Raw genomic sequence first — 22,101 nt, 5'->3', positions numbered from 1 at the left:
ATCAGGAACTTGAGAAGACAGGATAAAGGTTACTAAGGATGGGCAGAAAAAGGGGAACACAGTCGACCTTCACTGGGGTCTACCATGGAGTTCCACGTTTGGGGAGGCAGAGTGCCCAGTTCTGGCTTGTTTGTAAATTGGGGTGGTCACACAGCCCTGTGCTGGCCTATACGATGTAGGTGGAAGTCTGCTTCTGGGATGCTAAGGTTTTCCTGATTAAAAAGACAGCTGCACTGTCTTATCCTTCCCAGAATACAGATATGATGGTGGTGGGGGGCAGGGGGAGTAGCTTCCATCCTAGGGGGATGAGGAGTGAGAGAAGCAGGCTCTGGATGGAAGAATGAAAAGACACAGGAGACTAGGTCTCTCATGGCAAGAGGGAGCAGTATTACCAGCCTTGAACTGCTTTTTATTGGGCTTCTAGTTAAATGAAAAATAAAAATCCTAAAAAACTGTGGAGGCTAGTTGGAAGAGGCTATATACTATGTGATTCCAACTATCTGACGTCTGGAAAAGGCGAAACTATGGAGACAATAAAAGGGTCAGTGGTTGCCAGGGGTGTGTGTGTGTGTGTGTGAGACAGAGAGAAGGATGAAGAGGCGGAGCACAGGGGAGTCCTAGGGCAGTGAAAATACTGTTTGATATTATAATGATGGATATATGTCATTATGTTTGCCTAAACCCATAGAGTGTACACCACCAAGAGTGAACCCTATGGTAATCTGTGGGTGATTACGATGTGTCTACGTAGGTCTGCCTTCAGTAAAAATGCACTGTTCTAGTGAGTGATTTCGATAATGGGGGAGGGTAGTAATCTGTGGGGCTATGGGAAATCTCTGTATCTTCCTCTCACTTTTGTTGTAATCCTAAAACTGCTCTAGAAAAAGAAAAGTCTTTAAAAAAAACTATTAAATTAAGCCACCGCAGTTAGATTCTATTACATGACACTGAACACAATTTTAACTGAAAAATCATTGCCAACAGCCACCGAGCACTAGCAATATGCTTTTTGGGTATTAGTGTATTGAACGTGCACCATAAACTTCCAAGAGTGGAACTGTTATTATTTCCTTTTACAGGTGAGGAAACCAAGGACTTTTCAGGCTGAGAAATACTAATTCTAAACTTACGCTGGTGGTTCTAACCTGCCTCTCTCCTAGCTCAGTAACATCAAATGACCTCTACTGACACCACAGGGAACAGAAGAATTACCCTGCTGATCTCTGAATCACCGAAATTCCTGATCCATGAAATCATGAGCAGGAATAATAGGGTGGTGGTTCTAAGCCACTAAATCTTGGATGCTTTGTTACATATCAATAGATGAATGAAACACAAACACTGCAGGATCTTGTGACTCAGGCTCAGAGGCCGAACCAATCACCAACCAAAGCTTTTAGCAAGGGCTCAGCCACTGGATTTTGGAAGACAAAAAAAAAAACAAAACTGGGTGGCACAGATGAGACAAAGAGAAATGCGACTTTTCATGGGTCATCTGTTCTAGAGGATGTTTCCAAATGAATTTGAAAACTTCCCTTTATGAAAACTGACCGTACGCCATGCGGTGCCAATGCACGACTCAGCTAGCTGGACGCCAGGAACGTCAATAGGGCAGGAGAGAAGCTACTGCAGTGTTCACGCCGTCAACCTGGTGATGTAACCAGCATGCTCTGTATTGCAAAAAGGTGACAGTTTGGCACAAGGATGTGTGAATTCAAGTGATTAGATGCAAACTAAAAGAGAGATGACTATTTCCGAGAGCTTGGGATGTTCTTGGAATGGAAAATGATTGTGAATTTTGGGGGAAAAGTACCAGAGCAATCTGTTTTCTTGGCTGCGTGCTATGGAGCAATTTTAAAGCACTGGAGTACTTTCCATATTTTCCAGTCACGCAAGTCCAGAACTGATTACGACTCTCAGCATCCTCCCAGATTCACACAGTTGGAGCACTCCATGGCTTTGAGGGAGATGTTTCACCTTGGAAATAGGTGCCCAGATTCAGACGGCACATCTTCCTACAGCAGGAACAAACACTTTAATTGCAGCATGGCCCTACAAGGGCCAGGTGTTTTGGAAAATCACTGATGGCCTGACTCCGAGACAACGCAGATTCACTTCCTCTTACCTCACAGACACAAAGCATAACCTCTCCCACCAAACAGCAGAACAAAAACAAGTCCTACCAGAAACTGAACTCCCTCAAACAAAAACCACAGAAATTTAGATTGTTGAGTCCTGTGGGCAAAGACACATACATACACACACACACACATTTGTATATGCACAGAACATCTCTGGAATGAGCCCCAAGAAATTGGTAGCTATGGTTTCCTCTGGGAGAACTGGGGACTGGAGAAAACTGGGAGGTTGATGGAGGAGGAAGATTTATTTTTTCACCATAGGCTTTTGAATGTTTTAAATTAAAAAAAAAATCCTATGCTGCATTGTTTTTCAAAATAATGAAACAGAATAATTCCAAACCTTTATATGGTACTTATGATCTGCTAGGCAATGTAAGTGCTTTATGCATATTCACTCCTTTAGATTTACAACAACTTTATGATGTAGACATCATTATATATCATCCTGATTTTACAGATGAGGGAACTGAGGTACAGAGAAGTTAGGTAACTTGTCCAAGGACACACAGCTAGTAAATGTACAACTGGGATTTGGATTGAGAGAGTCTGGCTCTGGAATCTGTCCTTAATTACTATATAGCATGCTTTGCCAAAAATAAATAAACTCAGTCACCTGCTCATAATCAAGTTGAGGCAATAAGAGAGTTGTTCTCTTTTCTCACTTGGCTCTTTTGGGTGACGGGTGGGGAAGATGGTGCCTCAGAATAACCAAGATACAACCTTAAACCCATGAGGCTTTAGAGGGCTTCGAAATTGTGTGAATATCCGGTCAAAAGCATGACTTTGGCCAAGCTGCACAATCGTTCTGAGCCTTAGCAACTACCATGTATCAGGTAGTCTGCCAGACCTTGGGGACAATTAGTAAATAGAGTCCCAGCTCTCTAGAAATTTACTGTGTCCTGGGGGAGACAGACAATAAACAAGTAATCACACAAATTGTAATGAGAACAACAAAGAAAAATTAAAGAGTGCATTGAGAGATGAGGGTTAGGGTCCTGGTTTAAACTGGATGGTCAGGAAGTGTCATTCACACAGAGTGCTGAAGAATGGGCTGGAATAAAGCAGGGAAAAGGGGAAGAAGATGGGAGAAAGGAAAGTATTCTGGCTGGGGGAGAATAGCCTAGGTAAAGGCCCTGAGGCAGGAGAGAAGTACCTGTTTGAGGACAGAAAAGGCCTCTGTCTGGCTAAAGCAAAGTGAGCCAAATTGAGTTTGGAGAAAGAAACAGATCATGTAGACCATGGCAAGTATTTCACAATTCTCCTAAGAGCCATGGGAAGCCACTGCAGGTTAACAGGAGTGACATGATTTGATTTACTTTTTAAGAAGATCATTTGGGCTGCTGTGTGGAAAATATGCAAACAAAGAGGCAACGGAGGAAGTGGAAGACCAGGTAGGAAGCGATAAAGGTGGCCTGGAACAGAGAGCTGGCAGAGGGAGAAGGAGATACGTTTGAGGTCTGGTTTGGTGGTACAACATTTTATGACATTAGTATAATAATGTTAGTTATGAAGCGTTACGATGATGCATAGAATCACAGGTGTGAAAAAGCTTTGTCAATTATAAAGTGCTAGTTACAAAGGTAACTCTTACTGCAGATGAAGGAACCAAGTACTAGAGAGGCTCTGAGTTGCCCAAAGTCACACAGCTGCTTCACGGCTGGGAGGAGGCCGGCCTGTTACTCCTTCACTCACTGCGATCACTACTCTGGGGGTGACCCCGGCGGTAAGAAAAGAAGGCTGGTGACCAGGGCTCATTCCCTCATCAAGTGGACCTCTGGTAAATAGAGGAATGACAGCTGGGATGCTCCTGGCTCAGGATTACCCAAGTAAACAGAACCCAGGATCTATGAGGGAGGACTCCTCGGAAAAGATCACATCAGCTATATAACTCTCTGGGGTATAAGACGGAGATGTTTCATAACTGAAATACCCCACAGTGACAGGTGCTCCTCCCTTATCATTCTGGGTGAAGGTATGTGTCCAGTGAGGGGGAGACAGGATCTGGGGAGCAGCTCTTGAGGTCCCAGAGAATTTTCTGACTTCATCTGAATTTCCTGATGTCTCGAACCTTTGAAATGATTTAGCAAAAGTTTATATTGGTTAAGAGCTCTGATTTATGTGACATGATTTCATGATCTCATCCCATGTGTTTGGTTCAGTGGCAGAGACCTGCTTCCCCAGCTCTTTGCCCCTGTGTAACATTAGCCCAACTGTAAGGTCCAGGGCTGAAGGGAGAACAGGGGGCGTGGTTATATTTGAACCCCTTGCTAGCGGTCTAACTCTGATATTTATTTGATGCTTCAGGTATCTACTTCCTTGAAAAATTAGTTTTTTTAAGGATACTTGTACAATTTAAGAAACATGATACACCTCGCTTCATTGTGAATCAGTAAACGTGGAAGAACACAATAGTGGATTCTTTGTGACGGGTTCTGTGATCACCCTTTCCAGTCTGGTCCTAAGCAGTTATCTTAGAGAGCACTCTTTGGATGCTTAGAAATTCACCTTCCATCCTCCAAGTGCCAAAGAGAAGAAAAGGCACAATGTCAATGTTCTGCAGTGAACATCATTCCCAAAACTAATCACAGCCCTAAGTCATGGAGTTCTTTTCTCTCTCTTTTTTTTTTTTTTGAAGACGAACAAATTATCAATTTATCTTCACATACAACTTCATTTTGAAACTTAGGAGGAGGATGAAGGAGAATTGGCACTCTAGCTGGAAGAGAAACCTCTCTTGTCTTCTCTACTAGTACCAAACTGTATTTATGCTGCAGGCACCAAAAAACAGAATCAGCAAACAGACCTCTGCTCCTACTCCCGGTACAAAAATCTCTGATCCTGAACTGAGCTGCTGCGGATAAAGCCCACCGCAGGGCCAGGGCTGCCTCTTGCAGACGCTGCACACGTGGACGTCACAGGTTTGCAACGGAAGTGGAAGCACGTTTCGTGAAGAGAAGACGTTTCACGTCCTCTTTCCCCCCAAACAAGCTCCCAAACTAAAGCCTGGTGTTTACCTTCAGCGAGTGGGTCCAGGGTGTGTATCATGAGCTGGAAGATGCTATTCCTCATGAGACTGTTGTGGAGGGAGGCAGAGCTGCCACCTCGCTGAAGACGCGGCTTAGCCTGAGCAGAGAAACCAGACAGGGATGTTGTTAGTTCTCAGAAACGCAAGGCAAGTGCATTACAGATAAGGTCCTCGCCTAGTCTGTCATATGATCACACAAAACTGAACCAAAGATTTTCAAAGTACATCCCTTCAAAGTCTCCTGAAGGAATGGTGTTCTCACATCCTTTCCTCCTTAAGGAATTAATCGCTATAATTTTTTTTTTTTTAGAGCTTAGCTAGTCAATGTGCTGTAGGCTTCACCTCCATTAGTTCATTTCATTCTCAAAATGAACCCTGTGAACTAGATACTGTTATTGTTCCCTTTACACAGATGAGAACACAATCCCAGAGCAGTGAAATGAGGCGTTACGGGCATACAGGCGAAAAACAGAGGATAGTGGAGTGGATGGTGGGTCTGCTTCACTCAGAATCCGTTCTCCGAACCAGTGGGTGATCCCTAAAATGTTTGGACTGTGTACCCTATCGGTAAAATTTTTGAGTATGTATATATGTATCAATCTCTATATCCATATGTGCATTGATCTATATCCAGACATACTAAAATATGAGCATATATATCATAAAACACTTGCAAAAGTAGACATTTTGAAGACTAACACAGAAAGTAAATGATAGAGGTGCTAATATTTCCCCAATGTGCCACAAAGGAACATCCCGCACATCTCCTGGGTCCCTCACTTCTATGCTGGGAATCACAGCTCTAATCCATGAAGCCTCCCAGTCTGTGTTAAATGAGATCTGAAGAGCAAGATGTTCTATTATGAATCCACAGAGAAGCTTTCTGACTCCAAAGAGGACTCCTTTTGCATAAACTCCTGCTACTTTGGCCAAATAAATGAAACCCAAAGGTAAGGGAGGAAGAATGCACTTCTAGAGATGAGGTTGCCAACAAACTCTTTCAGTCAATCTTCAAAAGCAAACAATATAACCAAGAGACCCTGAACTCTCTATATTTTGACAGATTGTTGTCCTGAACAGGAACTGCTTTCTCCTCCTTCAGTTGATTTTGTGCCGCTTATCGAGGGGAAGATGTTTCAGAGTAGCTGAGCTTTATAGATGGGCAGGTTTAAGAGGGAGGGAGGTAATGTCATGTGAGAGAATCTTATTGAACTTTTGGTCCAAAGTTGTGACATGAAATTTTTCTAGGGTCAGGTAAACATAAAATACTATATCCCGCTGAGGAATCTTCCAGTCCTTTACAATGTTTTGCAAAATATTCCATCACACTTGGGTTTCCCAAGAAGAGTCCCATAAAAGACTTCATGACCAAATATATTTAAAAGGTGCTCCACCCTAGACCAACCCACCTTTAAAATTTTAGGTTATACATTAGACCACTAAGTCTAACATGAAAGAAATCTGGTTAACTTGATTAACTTGGACAGTGTTTCCCAAACTTTTGCCCATACATCCCTTATACTAAAGAATACTTATTAACAATCATGATCTACATGTTTGGAGAGAAACGTGAAACACAGAGTAAGCTTGAAGCGTGGGTAAAATGTCAGTATGAGGTACATGGAGAAATCTGAATTTTTAAATGTGATTTTATTATAATTGATATTCTATTAGAAATAATATTTCCAACTCCATAGGGTTTGGAGAAGATACAGAGGGGATTAGTGGGGTCTCAGTGGTGAACCAGATCACAAAGGGGTCTGCACTCCTAGCTCTGTACTGGATTTGCATGTCCTATGGGCTCTCAATGCTTGTTGTAAGTGTCTGCTCTGAGCACCACAGTAGGAAGAATGGGGTCAAATTTATCTTCATTACTAGTCCTTTCAGCCTCAAAAATCTAGAACATTTTAAAATGCATTGTGTTATTTGATTAAGATGATTAAGGCTCAAAATATTTTAGGAGCAAGGTTAAAATATTTGAGTGGAGTTGAAATGTAATCATGGTTTGATGGCTGAGCACAAAAACTCTGAAGGTCATTTCCTTGCCAAGCTGCACAATACAAAATGTGATGTCTTAATTGGCTAGGAACTGGAAAATGTGTTTGTTGTTAATAGTTTGTCTTAATCACTGTTACTATGGTCCTGATTCTGAGAAACGGAAGGAACTCTTCTGCAGAGATCTTCATTAGCCTAGGATTACATTTATAGAACTTAAAGCATTCTTCGGGGCATTATGTAGAGATTGAATATACAGATCTCATGCAGCATTTCTTTTGATGGAACCAAAAGAAATCTCCAACCCCAAATTAGGTGCATGCAGATACACAAAGAAATAGGTACCAAGCATTAGATCCCACCCTGTCCTCAAACATCAGCTCAACATCCCTTGGAATGGAATTTGGAAATATCTCACTCTTTCAACTCTTTCATGCCAAGAGCAAGAGAGAACTCAAGTGTTCTGAAACCTAGTCCCAGAAATAATTTGTCACTGAATTTAAGAATTCAGTTGACACTAATTATAGGACACAGCATACATACACCAGCAGATTAGACCATTTCAGTATTCCAAGGGAGAGGATGATCTGTTGAGCACAAAAGCCTCTCTTCCTCCCACCCCCGCCCCACACTCTCCACAGGCACATGAACAGGTACAGACAAGGCCACTGCTTCCTACCGGTAGAGCCTGTTCATCCTTGTCCCTGGCTGTAGATGACTGCATAGGAGGAAAAGGCAAAGACAAAAGACAAAGAAATAAATAAACAAGTCACATATAGATTTTACATTTAATCACAAACATCAGTACAGGGAACGATTTGGTTCTTTCGGCTCCTGGGAAGGATTATGCCAACACTGGGGGTCAAAAGCACATATTTCCAGCCAACATATAATGCTTTATTTAGGCACAGGGTACGTTCTCTTGAAAGATCAAAGTTGAGTGGCCGACCCAAATGCCCAGTAACAGAGGCCAGTGAGATCCATTGTGGCCCAGCCATCGAGTGGAATCCAGTGGTCATTACAATGAATGGGGTAAGTACACATTAACACAGAAAAATATAAGACATGTTGTTAAGTGAAAAAAATTAAAAACCTTATTTATTATCTCATTTTATAAAAGAAAATAAATGAATAATACTTCAGTATATGTAAAGAAAAAAAGTTCTGCAAAAATTATACCAAGCTCTTATTAGTGGTTATTCCTGGGGGCTGGAATTACAAGGACGTGTCATATTCCATGTCTTTGGGAGGCAGTCAACATTCACTGCCCCACATGTGGTGAATAAAATAAAGCCTGAAGAAATCAGGCCACTTGAATTAAAGACTAGGATCTTCACACATGGAATTCAGAAAATCCACCTTCTTTCCTGCCCCACCACGTCAGGTTTTCCATTCTTAAAATGGAAATATCTGTCAAGTTGAGAGAAGTTGACTAAAACCCAAAGGCTCACGAGGGTCCGCTCATCTGCTGGGAGAGACCGCAATTCAGACACGGGGACACTGGCAGTCTTCTAACAAGCCCCAACTGGACGGCTTGGCCTTCCCCACTTAAAGTGAACACTCCCTCTTCAACAGAACCAGGCACTGTCCTGTAGTCTTTCCAGTGGTGTACAGGTGCCTTGTGATCTTCCTCATGGTCAGACCACTGTCTCTGTCACTTCACCTCAAGTAAGGGTGCACACAGCAAGAAGAAACTGGAACCTTTCCCCTGTCTGGCCTTCTAGTCCTCTTCCCCATTAGCATCTTTGCTGATCTGTGTCTTCAGGACCAATCATACCCTTGGAGGAGAATTTATGAGGGCAGAGTTGTTTTAAAATCTTCATGAGCCCTGGACTCTCTTCTTTAGTCCCACCACACAGGCCCCAGAAGGAATCCTCACATGACCCCATATCCAACCTGAAATGTACATTTTTGTGTAAAACAAAAATGGAAAGCACTCGTAATTTTGCATTTCAAATGACTGGTTATGTGCAATTCATCTAATTTCTGACTGGCATGCTAGAAATCTTGGAAAGTGAGAAAGCTGAATCTGCAGTTTGGTTTCACATGTAATGTAATTTTTAAGAAGACTAAATTGAATACTTAATGAAGTTGATTTTACTTGGCAGACATTCAATTAAACACTGAATACCCTTACAGATACCTTTTTGGATTCTGGAGTCAATATCAACAGATATTTTTCCTTCTGGTTCCAAACACTTTTTGCAGACCCTTGAAGAACTTGTAAGTCTCCGGCACGTTTAGGTTGGTGGGAATTTCTAAGGACAGCCCACAGGCATTACTAAATTTGCCATAACCTCCTAATTTGGGGCCCTCTCTCAGGGACTTCTCTAAAAACACGAATAAGAAAATATCCCAGATTCCCTAGTTCCAGGAACAAGCTTAGGGAACTGCAGTGGACCTGAAATTGTCCTTTGATTTCCTTTTTTGCTCTAAAAGGCACCATCTGAGCCTGCTTCTCTCTGGCAGTCCTTTCATTTCCCCTTCTCCCACATCACACAGCTCAACAAATGGCCCCACATTCTACAGAACAATCCCCCAGGGAAATTACCCAGTGCAGCCAGCTCAGCCTTTGGACACACATGGAGATTAACTGTCAGAGCACGCCTGTTCAGTTAGCAAATTTACACCTTGTGGCTTAAATGGCAGGCAAATCATTACAAGCGGGGATTGATGCCACAGTGATACCACAGAACATAAAGGGACAGGATGAAACTGGGGAAAGAATACGGTGGTCTTTATAAGAACAAAAATACCACCAGCAGAGAGTTTGGATATAAAAGATATACTTTAAAAATATTTGAGGAAGGAAAAAAAAACCTAAACCTGTCTTTCGGTCTGAAAGGAAGAAAAAAATATCTATCCCATTGATCTGCTTTTTCTCTCACAAGCAAGGAGGCTCATAAGACACAAGAGATGGAAAGAAAGTGCCTTGTACCTAGATTTTATAATGATAAAACAGTGCAGAGAAAGGTCTGAAATCCTTTACAAAATTTCCCACTGTTTAATGTCAGCAGAAGTTGATGTCATTGGTTTACTCTCAATTGTCATTTGTAGACATGAATACACATCAAGTTATAACATGTAAATTTAGGTAGACACACAAATGGCAGCTGAGGCCATTAAAACACGCCAGCCCTCCCCCCACCCCCGCCCCGATGACGCCACACACACACTTTCCTTTTATGTAGCCCTGTTGCAAAAGAGATGAGTGATGTGACATATGATGGTAACTGCTCATTTTCAGGGGTTTGCCCACTTTTCCTGGTAATTCCTGATGCTCACCCGACTTAGTCTCCCTTTCACTGCATCTTGAAGCAGCCTCACAGTCCTGGAAATGTGCTTCTAATTGATTATGTTAGGAATTCAATTTTAAAAGGGTTTTAATTACACTGAAAGTAACTAGTGAAGGGACAAAGAAACAATCCAAATGTGTGTAACCACTGGATTATTTAGCTAAGAATCTGGGTTTTGGGTTGGCCTTGGTGCTGAGAATTTATTTTCAGGGCCATTTAACATCTGCCAAATTTATTCTAACCCACTGGATGTCAGAGAAGACAACTCCTTCAAAAGAGGACTGATGTGACTTTAAGGGTTGACCTTGGCATCCGTATTATGCATTCTGCTTTAAAAAATTTCCTTAATTTTAAACACAACAATATATGCTACATTTGGGCTATGCTAATTTGAGAGCCCAATTCCTAGTGGTCTGTTCAAAGGCTATGCCAGTTACAGAAAGATTTGTTAAACCAAATCCATAGTATTCCATAGCAATTCTTGAGGGATACATCTTTTACTTAAAAGGAAATAGTCTGTAATTCAATCCTTTATTTAATTTAAACTGCCCCCTCCTTAATTACTGCAAGTAATTGAGTAATTGGACAACTGAGATGATGCCATTAATATCTGCTGTCCTCCCTGGTGGAAACCCCAATATATATGGGGACTTGGCTACCAATTTGGTGGGTGTTTTGCAAGTGCTACATTCCTCCACCCCAAATAAAGAACACACAGCTCATTTAAAGAGCATTTTTAACGCTATAAATCATTCACACATCCTTAAATCACCTCTCTTCCTTTGACCCTCGAAAATCATTGGTTAGAAATGATTTCCCTGACTACTAAGTGTAGTTTGATGTGACTCTGTACAGAGCCTTACGCCACATACAGGCCCCCACTCCCACCGCAAACATATAAACATGAGGCAAACACTACAGAGTTTGGCTGCATCATGAGCAATCAGTCCCTGGTTTACTCTGACTGGTAATCACCCCCCTGCAAATCATATAATCAAATGGGTTGCTGGGAAGATTTCACTGCCAGAAGACAAGTGTGTAAAATAAGGGGTGGCTTTTCTGGCCTGTGGCTTTGGCAACAGATAAGGAAAAACAGGCAATTTTTCACAACAGTCAAGTAACAACCGTAAACGTCCACCACCATAACCTTTCACTACGTCCAGTAAAATGCACCTAGATTCATTATGCCAAGGACTCAGAAGCACTATGAAGTCTACAAGAACGGATCTGAAAGTATAATTATTTTGTCATAAATGTGATCCAAAACATTAATCCATTATTTAACTGACAGTATTTTAGTGTCTTGGAATTTAGAAAGGTTGGGTGCGGGACGATTTGAATGACTGATTTTCATTTAAAAATGAACAAGGAAGTATAAAATGATGTCTCCTTTTTTCTTTCATACATTTACATGTAATTAGCCAAAACATTCAAAATCTTTCTTCTGGCTGAAGATGAATAAACCTCAAAGCCTATGAGAAGACTACATAAAAGGTGCCAAAACTTCAAATCTGAAATCTAAAAGGAAAGAAACCCAATCTTTTCTTAATCAGATGCAAAACCATGTTCCTTTCCCTCCCTTTACTGTGCCCTAACGTATTCCCTCAAGTATTAAGCGGGACAGGGTTAAATAAATTCTGAAAGAAAGAAATTACTAAGAGATTTAAATTCAAATTACTTTTACTACTGGTTGCTGGGTAATTACGCCACTGTCACTGTCCTTTAGGAAAGTAAGAATCTCAAAGATTAATGAAAGGCTGAAGGTGGCCACCCAGGCTGCAAGAACACCCGCTTGCAACTCTCGTTTAAAGAAACACATTGGGATGGAGAGAGAGGATGGAAATTAAGTAAAAAGCGTGGTAATGGAAGCAAAGCATTTTGGAAGCAAAGCATTTTGATGATTTAGCTGAATAATTCCCATGATCTTGAAACATTTGGGATAGCAGAAAAGAAATTTCAGAAGCATAGATATCCTTTGAAAGGAAGGAAATGGAAGTGAAATGCTTAGAGACAGTTAAGGAACAACATTTTGCTTTTTAAAGAGTTGTACAGGGAACATCGTAGGGTAAGTGGCGTCATATAGTTATTAAGAACAAGTTATTAAGAACTGCTTGGGTTCATTTTCCTATTTTTGTCACTTGTTACCTGTGTGACCTTGGACAAGTTACTTAATCTCTCTATGCTTTCGTTTCCTGGTAATGTCAAATGGGAATAATAACAGTAAACAATTCCAGAGGGTTGATGGGAGGGTTAAATGAGTTAATACCTGGAAAGTCCTCAAAGTTGGGGACATGGTAAACACTGTATGTCAGCTCTATTATCCATACTGTTAATATTAGGAGTCACAGGGGAGAATAAGGGCAAATTATGTGACAAAAGTAGGTTCAGGGCTGTGAACTGGATTAGAGAACAGGGTGGCTTCTATGGGAAGGAGGAAAATTCCATTGATTAGGATGGTGAGAGGCAATGTGCGCAGGACATTGGAGGATGGTTAACTGGGCACGTCCAAGGTTGGCAGCCAAGGGAAGAGGTGATGACACAACAGATTATATTTCCTTGACTTGGCTTCTGACTACGTCCCTGTTCCATGAATCAGCATCGCCTGAAGGATACAGGATTTGCAAGGCAAGGCTAGCACCGCACATCTCGTATATCTTAGTGGGTCTGGTTTTGATCAGGAAGCTCTGGAGGCTGGGAGACTCAGAGAAAGTAGAACCCTTAAAGGTACACGATGTGAGATGTCAATTATATCTCAACAGAGCTGGGAAAAGTAAAATAAAAACAAAATTTGAGAGAGTTTTAAATGTTTCTCACTAAGTTGGTAAGCTGTATTGGGTGTACACTATACCCAGCTCACCCAGCCAGCCTCCCAAATCGTGGCAGTGGTAAAAGCCTTGAGAGCAGGATTCACCTTGCGCCTCCATGGTCCCTGACGTGGCTACTAAAGATGCAACTATGTGGCATGAGAGAGTGAGGCCACCCAGGCAGAACGGGGACCGTGGGGCCCGGGGTCAGGAACCAAAGCTCCTCTGAGGCTTGATCCACCGGCTAAATGAATAGTAATGATGAGTATTTACATCTCCCCTTTAGAGTCCCTATTAATTGACTCCCTCCTATTAAGTAGGTACGTAGAAGACATTACTCCCCATGTTATACACTGAAAGAGAGAAGCAGGAATTGCCTCAGGCTGTTTCAGTACTCAGGATACTAAGCACCTTTGTTAATTCACTTAATTTAGGAATTAACAACCCAACTACCATGCCCATCTCTCGCCTGCCCCTGGCACATCCAGATGTTGCTAACACATTTTGTGGTATTTTTTGAGCAAGTCTCACAATTGCTAAGGAACCATTTTGATATGTCAATCCATCACAATCTGAGTGGGGTTCTGGCATTAGTCACACAAATTTCCTTTGACTAGTAAAGAACCCCAATGCACTTATCTATTAAGTCTGGACTGCCTGATTTCTTCTAAAGACAGAGTGTCCAAGATGATGTGAACTTAAAAGAGAAGTCCAACAAATGCTGGTGCCGGACACATCACAGAATAATTTGCTGCAAATGAAGCAGATTCTGGTAATAATGAATATTTATTGAAAGCTCAAGATGTGCCAAGGGCTTCACGTGTATTATCCAGTTGAATCCTCACGGTAACAGGCATTATAAACACTCCCACCCCCTCGAACATATGAGGACCCTGAGGCTGATGGAGGTTTGTTCATGGCCATGTATCCAGTAAGGGGCAGAGCTGGGCCTTAGCGTTGCAGACAGTGTTGGGGAAACAAGACAGTGGAATTTTCCTTGCCGTGGCCTGTGGGCAGGAGGCTGGAGGCACTAGAACTGCAAATACAGTAAAAATAGTTTATGTATATTAAGGGCTATTTATGAGCTCTGACTTCCAGTGGAAGCCAGAAAATAGTTGCCAAGTGATTGCGGTGACTGCAGAATGACAGATTTTATTTGTGTTCATTTGGTACAGAAAGTTGGTGCCCGGGAATAAAGAAAGTATAGAGGTTATTTTCTTGCCTTTTGTCCCTTCCAGCATTATCATTTAGACTTACCTACAGTTGTTATAAATTTTCTTTTGAATGTCCCTTGAAAGTCATGGAGGCACTTTAACGACCTTCACAATGGCATAGGTTTAAGTAGCGCAGCAAACGAAGTTTATCCGTATAGCAAATTGACTTGTGTTAAGGAGCTGATAGCTCACCAGTAGGTGGGAAAAGTGGGGCGCTCTGGTGGTCCATTTATTGCTGTGGCCACGTGATACTAGTCTATATTTAGCTTATTTGGAAGCCGGGTGTGTCCAATCTTCCATTTATTTCTGGCACTTGACGGACTAGTGCTGTTTCTTTGTTTCAAGGAAAGAACAACCCAAACATGAAATAAGCATATTCCCCATGACTGAAGCACCAAGGGGAGACTCTGAACAGCCAGTCTTGAATAAAGACAATTTAGTTGGTCAGTCACTTAATACTTATCTGATAATATTTATTGGATGCTTACTATATGCCAGGCATTCTTCTAGGTTCCAGGGATACAGATGTGACTAGAACTGACAAAATCTGTGTCTTTATGAGTGACATCCCAAAATATGTTATTATCATAAAATTAACTAGACAGAAAGAATAGGTCACTTAAAATTGTTATATTTAAGGATATATTTCAGTGGATTAACTGTGGCCTGACCATCACTTCTGAATTCATACTTTATGATTAATTCTGGATTTAGCATGCATTCTGGTTTGGAGAGAAGCTAGCAAAGACTATAAAGAATATTAAAAACATGATTGTGTCTATAAAGTTGTAAGAAACAAAGAGCAAAGGGCACTAGATATTCTAAGTACATCTTGAAACTGATAAAATTTAAGACGTGATTTAATTTTTAACAGTATTATTGTTTTTAAAAAAACTTTCACAGATTTAAGATTAAAAAAAAAAAAGAAGAAACCCTAAACTCCAAAGAGAACAAAAGACTGTAAATTGAATGTAATGTAACTTTGTGATTTGGACATATGTGTATCTTTTCACTTTTACGCTCTCTTAGGTACAGTATAATCTCATTAATACAACGTATTGATTCTCCACCACATTTTTTAACCTGTGATCCTAGACATTTCATTGGCATCACACTAGCACCTGATTCCTAGAGGACTCTGATATAATTTCTATACATACAGAAAAACAGAGATGCCAGATTTGCTGAACTTAGTTTTGGAATTCCCAGGAAGCAGATGAATATCACATAAACCCAATAAAAATGAAAGTGGAATTAAACTTTGGGAAAACAACAAAGGACACAAATAACAAGTATATAACATTTGTCGTTGAAAACATACTAATACTGAGAATCAGTCTCATTCCTTGAACTGCTCTCCTGTTCCCAAGACAGGCCAGGAAGAAACCAAGATCACTCATGTCATGGGGTTGGGACTCGGCAGTGTTTGTTTCGAACACAGCTTAGTTACCTCCAGATTCCACTCACACCCTGTGTGTCCTCCTCTTTGCTCCCTAGTTCATTCTTTTGTATTATTTGTTTCATCTTTCTCTCTCCCACTACTGAGCACCCTTCTCAAGGGAGAGACAGCAGTAAGGAACAGTTCCACTGGGCACTGACCATGCTACAGCTGGCACCCCGGAAAAGTAGGGTGCATGGTAAGGATTAGGAACACTACCACAGGAGTTTAGCAGAAGGATTGTTACCACTCAGTTTTCCCCCTAAAGCTGATGCAATCTAGGGTAATGAGAGTCACATTACAATTCAAATTTATCTACTCAACTCACTTATCTTTCCTATCCTTCGGTCTCACAGGTGGTCCAGGCAAATTGCCATTTTAGCTCTTTTATCTGTGTCCAACCTTGGATGTTACCAAATTATTCCTCTTGCGCTATTAGCCAAATACCTTCCTTCATGGTATCTTCAAAACCACTCTTTCATTCACTCTTCAACACATATTCACTAAGTACCTTATGTGCGTTACACTGTTCTGGGATACTACAGCGAACAAAACAGCTGAAATCCTTGGTCGCGTGGAGCTAAGAACATGGTATTCTAGTTTAAATCTCTCTTCTAAGACAGTCTTCCAATCAGGTACCAAAGGCAGCCATTAATATATAAAATCCCTGCTGACTTTTACTGAGCACCAACTACACTTGAGATACTGTGCCAAATGCTCATTTGATCCTCATCACAACCCTTGGTGGAAGGTTCTATTAGGAAACATCAAAAAGCTTAAAAAAAATAATTACAGAATCACAGGCTGTTTTAAAAAATGTACAGGGAAGTGCTGTGCACACTTTACCCAGCCTCCTCTAAAGACAGCATTTTGCATCACTGTAGAACAGCATCCAAACCAGGAAGGTGTCACGTACATTCTATTGAGTTCACTCGGATTTTGCCACTTTTCTGTGCACTTACTTGTGACCGTGTATGGTGTGTACGGTGCCTGTGTTGCTCCCTTCACTTTAATCACATTTAGCTTTGTGTAACCACCACTGCAATCAAGATACTTAACTGTACCATTACTGTATGATTCCCTAGTGCTACCTCTTTAAATCTACATCCATCCCTTTTCTCAGCCCTCACCCCGGGCACTCACTCTTATCCATCTCTATAGTTATTTCACGATTGTCATGTAAGTGGAATCATGCATATGTATCCTTTTGAGACTGGCTTTTTCTTCTCAGTGTAATACTTGAGGGTCACTCAAGTTGTAGCAGATATCAACAACTTTTATTGTTGAGTAATTCTATGACATGGACCAACTATATTCATCCATTGAAGGACATCTGGATAGTCTCCAGTTTTGGGCTATGATGAATAAAGCTGCAATGAGCATTCATGTACAAGCTTCTGCATAAAAATAAGTTTCATTTCTCTGGGATATATGCATAAGAATACAATTGCTGGGTCATAAGACCATTTTCAGTTTTAAAAAGGAACTGCTAAACTATTTTCCAGAGTGGCTGTGCCATTTTATATTCCCACTAGCAGTGTATGAGTGATCCGGTTTTTCTGCCTTGTCAGCATTTGGTATTATGATTAGTTTTTATTTTAGCCACCCTCATAGGTACAGTTATATCTCATTGTGGTTTTAATGTGCATTTCTCTAATGACCTACCATACTGAACATTTTTTTGTGTACTTATTTTCTGTTTGTATATCCTATTCAGTGAAACGTTTGCACCTATCTTTTGTCCATTTTCTAACTGCATTGCCTGTTTTTTTTTTTTTAATGTTACATGTCAAGGGTTCTTTACTTATTCCAGATACAAGTCCTTTACCAGATACGTGGTTTGCAAATATTTTCTCCCCATCTGTAATTAGTCCTTTCATCTCTTTAACATTGTCTTTCACAGAGCAAAAGTTTTAAATTTTGATGAGGCCCAATTTATCAACGTTCCTTTGACATACTGGGTTTTGGTAGCACATCTAAGAACTCTGCCTAGTCCAAGTCCTGAGGATTTTATCCTATTTTTTCCCTAGGAGTTTTTCATTTTATGTTTCACATTTAAGCCCTGATCCATTTTGAGTTTATTTTTGTGTAAGATAGAAGTTTTGGTCATGATCCACCATTTTTTTTGCCTATGGATATCCAATTGCTATTACATCCATTTCAGAGATCAAGAGTGGAAGGCCTAGTGAAGTCAAATGATTTGCCTGAAGTCATTCAGGTATTAAGTGCAGGCACTGGGGGGGAAATGCAAGAAGTCTAAATTGTACCTGTGTGTTCTTAATGACTGTACTTCCTGGGGCCCGAGGCATCACTCCCCCTGCATTCCTCAGGTAAACATAAAACACACACTGAATTCACCTTCTACGCAGAACAGAGGGAAACTTTTTCAGAAAATGGAATCCATCTAATCTTCACAGATGTATTTAAGGAAATCTAGGGCTTTAGTCATCAGCCTTGCTTTGAACAAAAAGTATATGATTAAAAAAATAAACTATTACTTCCAACATCATGCATCCTTTCACTTGTATAAAGCCCAAGTGCAAACCAGAAGAATAGAGGTGAAATTGAGATCTGCCGTTAAGTAAGGACAGTGCTCTATTTTTGCTGATGAAGTAGTAATAGACTGACGATGTTGGCGGTTCAGGTTTCAAAATAAAATTTCTGGTTCCAGATAGTGGCTGTGGTCTCCAAGGGCATATCTTATCTGCTATCTGTCAGTAGCACAACGGAAATTGTGTACCATTGAGAACAGATGTAGCCTTGCAGTAACAGAAATGGAAAAAGATACCTCTGGGAATCCTAACTGCATTACTGTCAAATGGAGCCAGGAAGTACCAATGTTATAGTCAGGACCATCCTCTTGGCCAAATATTCAGCACTATTTTCAGTGTTGGCATTAAAAATCTCTTGCAGAACTAGGGAAAAACGACAGGAGGAATATCCTGTAGGAAAAGCTTTCTTTCTGATTACAGCTGGCTCTGAAGCTTTGGCTTTAGATATTGAGAACTGCTAGATAGCTCTAGAGACTTGATTTTGCAGCAAGTCCCAGGACACAAGCTTACTGCCCAGAGAGCATCTTAAATGCTGATAACAATCACATAATGGATAATATCATCACTGAAAGTTTACTATTTACTAAGCTACAGTAATGCTGGACATCTTCGGACAGGATTCTAATACAGTGAAATTATGTTCCGTTGGGAAAATGACGCTCAGTGACTGAATGAAGAAAATCTAGTCCAAAAGTGAAAGACTGTGCTTATGGTGACATTTCTCTCAAAATAATGTGTGCCTTTATTCTCTAAGTTCCAATAATGAAAAATTTCAAACACAGGAAAGTCTAAAGAGTAGTACAATGAATAGCCATATTCCTACCACTTAGATTCAATAAATGTTAGCATTTTCTGTAGTTGCTTTATCAATATATTTAAAATTTTTCTGAAACACTTTAAAGTAAGTGGCAGATGGCATGCTAAACATTTCACATGTTACCTTCTAAGAACAAAGTCCTTCTCCTATATATTCATAACCCTGTTTGTGTGTGTGCATTCTGTATGTATGTAATAGGTGCACGTTGCCTTAACAGGTTAGTACCTCCTGATGGTGTTTTTTTTGACAGCATGGTCAATTATTTTCATATTTACAATTTGTCCCCAAGGCTAGTTAGTTATTAAGTGTATGTAAAACAAAGGATCTGTTTTGTTAAAACCATCTCCCTTCCTTACTTATCCCACCAACCCATGAGAGCAGATCAACAAAAATCATTTGGTTCCTTAAAAGAAAAGTTGCTCTAGACACAAACACTCATTTCCTGACTTGTTCGGTATTAGCTTATTGGTGAACAATACTGACCAGATATTTATAAATATAACTACTACTCAGTGCTGGAATTTGGGGTCCACAGTCTGGATTTAAGGGTGGGGTGTTGGGACATCTATGAAACTATGTGTTACATTTTGTGTGCGTATAAATTTTCAGGGACAGGAGGATGAGTATCCACAGCTTCTGTAAGATTCTCAGAAGTGTCTATGATCCTGAAAAGGTTAAGAATCACTGATTTAATGCTTTCAAAACACTCACCGTTTGGAAGCTGTATGATATCATTACAAAGGGCTAAACGACAGAAAGGAGAATTCCAAGAGGACCCATCTAGTCTATGCAACTGACAGCCTGATGCCTCCAAAGTGGGTTCTGGCAGAGGCGAGCTGGAGCAGAAGGCAGCACAAAGCAGGTTACACACACTGACAAGTTCTCAATTAGTTCCAGCTCTTCAGGAAAAAGATCTGAATGTCACTGCAGAGGGTCCAATTCTGTTCAGTGGGCAGTGACTGGGCAGAGTGCCAAAAGTCTGCTCCCAGGACCAGGCACCCATCTCACCCGACTGTCTCTGTTCCAAATGTCCCAGTCTGCCCAGGCGCTGGCAGCCTTCAGCATGGCTTTCAACCGTGATTGTGCTCATCTCAAAGAAATACAGCAGCGAGAAGCAGAAAAACCCAAAGCAAGTGAGAAAAGGAAAAGCGTCTCCTTTCTTACTTCTTACCTTCCAGGCCATTTTGGCAATGAGAATAGATGCCAAATGTAATAAAAAAAAAAACAGGGGCATAAAGAAGTGCCAGGTATTCTGCTGGGTGTTCTTACAGGGCTGTCTCAAGGCATCAGCAGAATCACGAGCATCCCCTTAGCACCACTGTTTGGCAGCTGGAAGGAAGGGAAGCTCAGATGGATGAAGCAACTGGATGGGGGTAAGGACCCTAGTTACTCAGTGAGCAGGGGCCAGGATTAGGACCCGTGTCTGTCAAATGCCATTTCCTATCACAAATATTCAAAGTGGGAGGACAGGCATGGAACACACAAGTGATAATGAGTAATAACGAAGGGAAGGCAGCTCCCGCATGGGGTTGTTTGCTTACTGTGCTTTGTTTTGTCTCAGCTTCTGTTGAAAAATGCAGGTGAGAGACAAATCAATAGCACTTAGCTTTCAAACCATTTGCTGTCAATGCATTATCCCACTTAATATTTATAGCTCCCTGTGCATTATCAATCCCATCTTACTGCTGGGAAAAGTGAGGCTCAGTGAGGCTGAGTAAACAGCCCAAGGCTACAGATGTAGATAAAAGTTGGGGTTCACACCTAGCAAAGTCTGGCCTGGAAGCAGGTTTTCTTTGCAGGCCCGAGGGTATGGGATCAGGAAGTAGTCACCATCTGGGAGGGTACAGACTATCAGGGCGCTAGAGAGAACTTCGTTGAATGATGAGAGGTTACTTTCTCCAAATGAGCCCTTTTTATCCAATATGCACATTCTTGAGAAGTTTTGTAGGAAATCAAGTTAAAGTAAATTGAATTGATCATTATTGCCAATGAATATTCATTAGGCAGAGGATTCTAATACTTTCTTTTCACTTGTTCCCTCTGTTGAATTGGAGATCCACAAATATTTACACATTCTGGGACACCTAAAGGAATCTCTGTTTTGTTCGTTTTTTGTAATAGAAAAATTATTTCCCAATGAGTTAGATTTTGACATTTTTATTTCTAACATTAAGTATTAAATACAAACAGGGTATGATTCAAGGAGATAAATGGAATGACATTACAGTATGATGGAGAGTGTTTTAAAGAGCCCTGGCTTGCTGGTTACTAGCTCTGTGGCCTCCAGCTAGCTGATGGAGGGTTCCAAGTCTCAGTTCCTACTCATATAATATGTAGATGACAGCTATTTCAGAAGGTTGTTTAATACCAAATTAAATAAGATGACATGTAAAAGTCCTTAATAACATACAGGAGATTAAAGAATTATAAAAACTTACAACTAGAAGAATTAAATACCTAAACTCAGAGATAACAGATAGCCAGGTTGAAATTCCTACTCCTGAACAAATCCTGAATCTCTCAAATGCTTTGGGCAGGAATTTCAACTTCATGGAACCACAGAGAACTGGGCAAGTCAGTCTTTGTTATCCCAGACAGATGAGAACGTAATCTGCTTCAACTTTTCCATTTTCTCATCAAATAATCGTCATTTTGCATTTACAGGTAGTTTTCTCAACACAAATAGTCTCTCCTATAGCTCTTCCCTTCTCTCTTATAACCTTGTTAAAAAGTCACCAGGTGAAGCCACTATATTATAGGTAATTGTGTGGGTTTTCCACTCTTATTAATTGTGGTGGTTTGTTTGCAAAAAGGAGGCA

The 22,101-nt window shown here is 40.7% G+C and overlaps 1 protein-coding gene across 3 annotated transcripts in view; it reads right to left on the bottom strand.

The window, feature by feature from the left end:
- SLC24A2 (solute carrier family 24 member 2) overlaps window positions 1–22,101 on the bottom strand; it is a 223,059-nt gene that overhangs the window by 81,465 nt on the left and 119,493 nt on the right. For 2 of the 3 annotated variants that reach the window (XM_010988149.3, XM_010988151.3), the window contains exons 3-4: window positions 7,841–7,879; window positions 5,156–5,264 (exon numbers count right to left, since the gene is read on the bottom strand). In XM_010988149.3, coding sequence (XP_010986451.1) covers window positions 5,156–5,264; window positions 7,841–7,879 — 148 coding nt within the window. The remainder of the gene's footprint in view (window positions 1–5,155; window positions 5,265–7,840; window positions 7,880–22,101) is intronic. The other variant, XM_010988150.3, reaches the window with a different exon arrangement.

This window comes from Camelus dromedarius, chromosome 10 (assembly GCF_036321535.1).
Source record: "Camelus dromedarius isolate mCamDro1 chromosome 10, mCamDro1.pat, whole genome shotgun sequence".
Classification (NCBI taxonomy): domain Eukaryota; kingdom Metazoa; phylum Chordata; class Mammalia; order Artiodactyla; family Camelidae; genus Camelus; species Camelus dromedarius.
The sequence above is the reverse complement of the archived record's forward strand: the minus strand, read 5'-3'. Positions and strand labels throughout refer to the sequence as shown.